The sequence below is a fragment of the Camelus ferus genome, chromosome 7, assembly GCF_009834535.1.
Source record: "Camelus ferus isolate YT-003-E chromosome 7, BCGSAC_Cfer_1.0, whole genome shotgun sequence".
Classification (NCBI taxonomy): domain Eukaryota; kingdom Metazoa; phylum Chordata; class Mammalia; order Artiodactyla; family Camelidae; genus Camelus; species Camelus ferus.
This window is the reverse complement of record NC_045702.1, coordinates 25,123,658-25,130,304: the sequence shown is the minus strand read 5'-3', so window position 1 is coordinate 25,130,304 and position 6,647 is coordinate 25,123,658. Positions and strand designations below refer to the sequence as shown.

General features: G+C 35.0%; 1 protein-coding gene across 1 annotated transcript in view; it reads right to left on the bottom strand.

Annotated features, from left to right (window-relative positions):
• Positions 1-275: 275 nt before the first annotated feature.
• Positions 276-6,647, bottom strand: part of SLC13A1 (solute carrier family 13 member 1) — a 76,775-nt gene continuing 70,403 nt past the window's right edge. The window contains 2 exon segments of the mRNA XM_014558527.2: positions 276-3,716; positions 5,422-5,559. Of these exon segments, the coding sequence (XP_014414013.1) occupies positions 3,579-3,716; positions 5,422-5,559 (276 nt within the window). The 3' untranslated portion in view covers positions 276-3,578.

Here is a 6,647-nt window from a genome sequence, read left to right as displayed (position 1 = left end):
ACAACATGATTTACGTCTTGGCAGAATTTATGAGTTTTGATTAAAATCTTAGAAATTCATTGAGCTCCAGGTTGAAGAAGGTGTTCTTTCTTTTGCCAGGTACTTGGTGAATCTACCAACCTAGGATTGTTTTAAAATAAAGCTTCAGATTAATGTCCCCTGCACACACACACTGATATTGCGACTTAAGCCTCCTAACCTGCATGGTTATGAATTTTCAAAGATTTTACATTCTCCACCAAGTGCATAGGCCAAAACATTAAATTTCCCTTGACGTTTCCCCCAATGGGTGTTTTTTTTTTTCTCTCATTTTCATTGAGAATATAGACTTTTGAGATCCTAACTCTATGGAATTTTCATTCAAGCCCTAACTTGCTTGGCTCTTAGCTTTGTCTCCCGTCCCTTGTAACCAGTGTACTTATTAAAAGAAAATTTCAATATCTCTAGGGATTAGCAGTTGCCACCTTCAGTCCTTGCCTAAGTCTCTAGATTCTTGCTGGTCCTTCACCATAGTCCTCTTTTGAGGGCCTCCGTTATTTTTTTGCAGCCACAGTAATGTATGATATACAATATGTTTTATTATTTGGCTTAAAGATCTTCCTCTTCCTGCTCCCAATATCTATACCACCATACTGTCATTAAGAAAAGCACTTTGCTTTTTTAAAACCCCATGTCTTTTTCTTCCCAGAGGAATTAAAACTCCCTATATTCGGAAAAAACCTTTTAATTTCTACTTTCTTTATATGCTATTTTTATTGTACTCCTGGACTAGTCTGATCTTGCTTTGCACTGGGGACCTCTGTTTTTGATATTTGCATTCCCAAAACTTACCTAGTAAATTTCTGCTTTCACTAAAATACTTCATTTGGGAATAACATGGCTGATGCTGAGCTGGGGCAACAATTTAAACCATTTTCATTTTTATATTATGTTACAGTAGTAAAACTGTTTGGGTTTACCCTTCCATTGCTAGTACAACCTCCCCCTCCTAAAAACAGAAACATTTAATTGGGAAAAATCCACACACAAGATAATAGTCATGCATTAATTGAACCAAAAACTCCGGAACAAAAGTGCCTTGACAAAGATTTTTATCAAATATTTAGCCAAAGCAAAGATACAATAAAATAGTATTAATCTTTGACAGCTAATAATACATAGCACAAATGTCCAGACAATTAATGTGTCATGATATTGTTTTATCAATTTTTGCTAATAAGTTTAGTTAGTAATATTGGCTAAAAGTGTACCTCCCCACCTCCCAGGCTGAGAAAGAGAGAACAAAGCCTTGGAGACCAAGTAGGGTGAAAACAGTGCGCACATTTGAAAAGAAGGAAATGTGAATTCTAGAGGTGTTGAGATGCACAGTGGCAGCTGTGGTGAGTGAAGGATACCTGTGTGCTGGGGGAGCCTTCCAAGCACTCGCAGAAACAGACAGTAAATAGTCACTTAGTGAAATTGCTCCTACTATCCACACAAGACCTGATCCTAAGTAAGATGAAGGGATTTAAAGTGACAAAGATTTCTAGTTAATCTCTGAGTAAGGCTCAAGACAAAAACAAAAACGCTATCTGCCCTAGAGTGGGAGGAAAAGATTTGTTAGATAATCTGCTTCTGATGCCTTTTGGAAACTCTCGAAGACAGCCTGCAACTTCCAGACTAAAAGAGCTTGAGAACTCTGATGTGTATGGGACAAGTGTGAAATGGATGAGTTGAGTCATTTTTGATACATCAACTAAACATAAAGATGTAGAGAACCATATGGCTCACTTAAACAAATTTTGACTAAGGATCATTTTCCTGTACTCAGCTGGCAGCTGTTGGAAGCAATTTATTAAAATGATTCAAGCTGAAATGTTTCTATTATTTTCTTGAGAGCAAAATTTACTCATTATAATTTGAAAAGTCATTTCATTTTTTCATAATGAAAATATATTTATCCTATAATATAATTCAGCAGAGATAAATTGAATGACTAGAAAAAAGCAGCAAAGTAATAAATACTACGGATCATAAACAAATGTGTAACATATGATACAGAAGGGAACAAGTGCATAGGGTGAGTATAGATGATCTACACAAAGCAGCAATATTATATTGTCAGATTTAAATGGACACATTTTTTTTTCTTGAAAAAATGATTAATTTTGCATTAATAAATTGACAAATAATGAACATGGGCAATGTACCATAAATAATTTTTTTAAGAAATGTATTACTTAAAAAAATCCTCTTTACCATATTTAATTTTCAAAAATAATTTTATAATTTCATTTGCAAAATCTATACAGGTCTGATGACTTCTTTGAAAATTAAAAATAGCAAAGGTGTTTTTTTCACTTTTTCTTCTATTTTATTGTTAGCATATTTTCTTAACTGTACACATTTTTTTGTCTTGGATTGTCAATTTTTTCCCTTTAGTCTAATTTTGGAATGTCAATAGACCTTACTCATTCATGTCCTGAATACTAGGAGACTATTCTTTTCCCATTTTTATTTGAATGTTTAGTTCTCTTTTCTTTTTATTTGCCCATCAATAATTTATTTATCTCTTTTGTAAATATACCAACAATTTCAATTATTTATTCTTTACTTTCTCTGGTATTTCATTTCAATGTTGATGTCATGAAGTTATGTGACATTTTAATGGCTGTATACACAGTGATAATTCATTTAAATTTCTAAATCTCTTGTCTTCACGTATGACATTATGTATTTCTGAAATAAAATAAATACTTAAGTAAAACTATTGTACAAATATACAAATGTGTTAATAGATTTATACTGTTTACCTTTCTTTTCTAACTATACTTTGCTAATTGTGCAAATCATAGGAAGCCTTATCCATAGCTCTACAAAACGCATTTCTCAGTGCACTGAGATCATAGAAGTGTGAATTATATTACTTTAGCCTTTGAATCTAACAGAAATTAATCCTTATCTGTTTTCTGTTGTTTAGTGGATTCAGCCATTATTTTATAACTACTACTTAATTTCAATTTTTATGCTCTATGTATATATCAAGAGTAATCTGACAGGAATTTTTTTAAATGAGGGAATGTACATTTTATTTAGATTAAACTTTTCTCTTGCACCACCAGATGACCACAGCTTTGATTTTTCAGAAAATTCTCTTGGACAAAGACTACAAAAATGATTTATACAAATACCTAATTAACTTGTTTTATTTTCTATTTGCAGCTTCATGGAAAGTTTCTGAAATAATGAATTGACATTTGAAATGTTACATTGAACCCAAACTGTAAGATGAAGCAAATGACATAATCTCTTTCAAGAAGGTTAAGTTATGAATTATTCTTATGATGAAGCAGGTTGCATATGGTTCAGGAGCAAAATCTCAACTGTGGGCTTCTGGATGAAGGCATATAGATGATCTTGGTTACATCTCAAAGGAATGCAGACTCTTGAGTTGTGACAGATTTTGGGTGTTTACTGGAACTGTAGCAGCTATACCAGGGCTGATTTAAGTGTGTCATCAGTTTTCTATAGCCAGATTTTGCAGTGAATTCTTAATGGTTCCCCAAACTCACCACAGGATAGTCAGAGCATTCATGTTGTTAGGGCATGGTCTCATTGGAAATTGTAGGAGCCCAAGAAGGGTAAGTGTGGAGGTCAAACATGGGTGCAATCCAGGTAAACATGCCAAGCATCACCACAGCAAGACCCACAATATTAATGCCAAGTCCAGCTTTAACCTTGAATACGAAAAACATCAATTTCAGCCTTCTTCCACAAAAAACAAACAAACAAACAGAAAAAACCTATAGGAGAATTGGAATACTGTTGCAGAGGCATATGGCAGATTTGCATGCATCCTAAATGATTAGTATCAATGATTGTTTTCATAAGACAAGGAGTCCTTCCATTTATGTTGAAAGAGAATCTGTTGCCAACTAAATGCCATTTAGCTAAAGAGACTCAGAGAGCTTTCTCTTAGGAATATACTGAAGTCATTCTGATTAGAGAATCCCTTTAGAAGTCTACCATTTCATGTCAAATCAGGATTTGAGTTTTGTAGTTTTGTACTTCTGTGAATGAGGTTAAGGTCATTATATGATGACTGGTCCCTTCATGTTCAATCGACGTCATCTTTAGTTTAGCCTTAGTGAGTACATCTCTCACTTAAATTTAATGCCTCTCTTAGCCATCTTTCTTAGAGGTCCCATTTTTCTAGCTCTGACATCATTATTCTCATGTCCATTGACAATCTCAAAGTTGCTTTCTAGCTATTAAAACAGAGGGTGGCAAACTGCCCATAGACTGTTTTCGTAGATAAAGCTTTGCGGGACCACAATCATGCCCATTTGTTTACATACTGTTTTTGGCCACCTTCGTGATACATGTGACAGAGACCATATGGCCCCACAGAGTGTCAGGTATTTACTACCTGGCTCTTTACAGAGGAGGTTTGATTATCTCTGCATTTTCTGCATCAAAACGTGGAGCCGCAAGGCAAAATGGGGACACCTAGCAGTGAATGCTACAGAGGCCCCCTCTTCTGTCCGTGCAAGCTACTCATTTATTTCAGAATCCTGTTTTTATTTTTTTAACTCACAAACCTAGCACATTACTTTCATTGTATATTATGTACATTTCCTTTACCCAAAGGAGATTATATGGCTTCTGCATAGAGGCATTCACAGAATTTTTACATTACAGGGGTTTAGGGACAGCAATCTGTGTGGAAGGAAGGAACCTGGGACTTAACTTGAAACTTTATGTTACACAGCTAACTCGTTGAAATTACTTTGTTATATACTTGGTTTGGTTCGGAAGTTGGTGATCAAAATTAAGAGAAGGCTAGAATGTTCTCCAGTTAGTTCTTGACTACCACTACTTTTGTATTTGGCAAAAATGTGCATGTTTTGTCAGTTAGATTTTCTATTATTACTTGTGCTAATATCATTTCATTTCATTTTATTTCAGATGCCACTATTAGAATCGGAACAAGAAAGATGACTTTTCATCAGTCAGGCACTGAGCCCAGCGTTTTATTCAGAACAAATGTTGGTTTGTGTGAATATTCGTGATAGCAAACCACAGCTTGATGGTTGAATGTCATTAACCCTATTTCCTTCTTTTGTCCAGTCAGGCTGGATCCTGATCTCGACATGTAAGTTTAAGCCGTTGTGTTGAGTATATTCAATGCTCTCTTCCTCTTCCAGCATATTACTGATGCATTCAGTATCTCTGTATTTGAGACTGTCCATATTAATGGCATGTTTGCTGCTGGTTATCACTCTTGAAAACAATTCTATGGCCAGTCACGCACTTACCTTCCAAAGCAGAACTCAAGCTACGTATTCCCTAGCAGTTGATTAGTGTGTAAAATGACAGACAAGCTAAGACATCACAGAATCATGTACGTTGGACCCGACGGTACTCCTTCAGCTTACTCACCATGTCGATGACCTTTAGGTGGCCGTATGAAAAAACAATAGCATTGGGTGGATTTGCTACTGGGAGGAGGAATGCAAATGAAGTGGACAGAGTAGAAGGTAACAAAATATAAAGAGGGTTGACATGAATGGCTTCAGCCTGTTGGAAAAGATAAAAAGGAGTTTAAATAAGGTTTTGAGATAAGCATCCAAATGAGCAAAATAATTATGATAAACTATCCCAGAAGCAAGTTGAAATGTAAAGACATAAAATTACATACATAATGCAGTTATAACTGGAAGAATATGTTTTAGAAAATGCATCTTTCTCTCATTGCTGTTTATATGGTTATTGGTGCCCATTTAAGAATTCTAGTTCATATAGAAAGTAAGGTATCATTTATTCCAGAAGCAAAATAAAAATCACTACTTGTCATTTATCTAGAGTTAAGTGCTGTGTTAAGTATTTATACATATATAATATATAAATATTTATATATGTGATACATGTAAAATTTAACTTAGGTAACGTATAACATAATAGAACTTCATATATTTATACATGTAACTTGATCTTCACAATGACCTTATAAGATGGTAACTGTAGCCCCAAATAACAGATAAAGGAACTGAGTCCCACAAAGGCTAAGTTAACTGATCCGGACACATAGGTGGCAAGCAACAGCGCTTAGGGAGGGTCTCAGGTCCCTTTGGCTCCAAAGCTTCTCATCATTCCATTAACTTTACTGCCCTGGTGACATATATAATTTAAAATTTGCTTAGAGATTATTACAGAAGAGTTATCACTATTCTTAATTCATCACATAATTTTTAACTGCTCCATGTTGAGAAATACATATCAAAATATCACCAAGCTCATCTCGCCCAGTAAGAAGAACATTTTACCCAAAGCTATTCCTTGTAATTGCTAGCTAGTTGCGGAGAAGAAGAGAAGACAGTCTTTCCCTCTCTCTTTTTGCAAATCTGCTTCTTACTTGTCTTTTTAAATTCTTCCCTGGGCTGTAGAGAACTGTGTCTAAGATATGTAAGCTTGAAGCCTGAAGTGTAAACCTAGCTTTTTATTCCCTTGCAAATCACTTATATGAAGCACTTCTCAAAAACTCAAGACTAATCTTCTGGAGTGTCAGTGTCAGAGATCTAAACACTAAAGTTGCTAGGAAACAACATGGAAGCCCAAAGTCTTAGAGTTGGAAGGGATCTGAGCTGACCCTCCTGTTTATCTGCAAA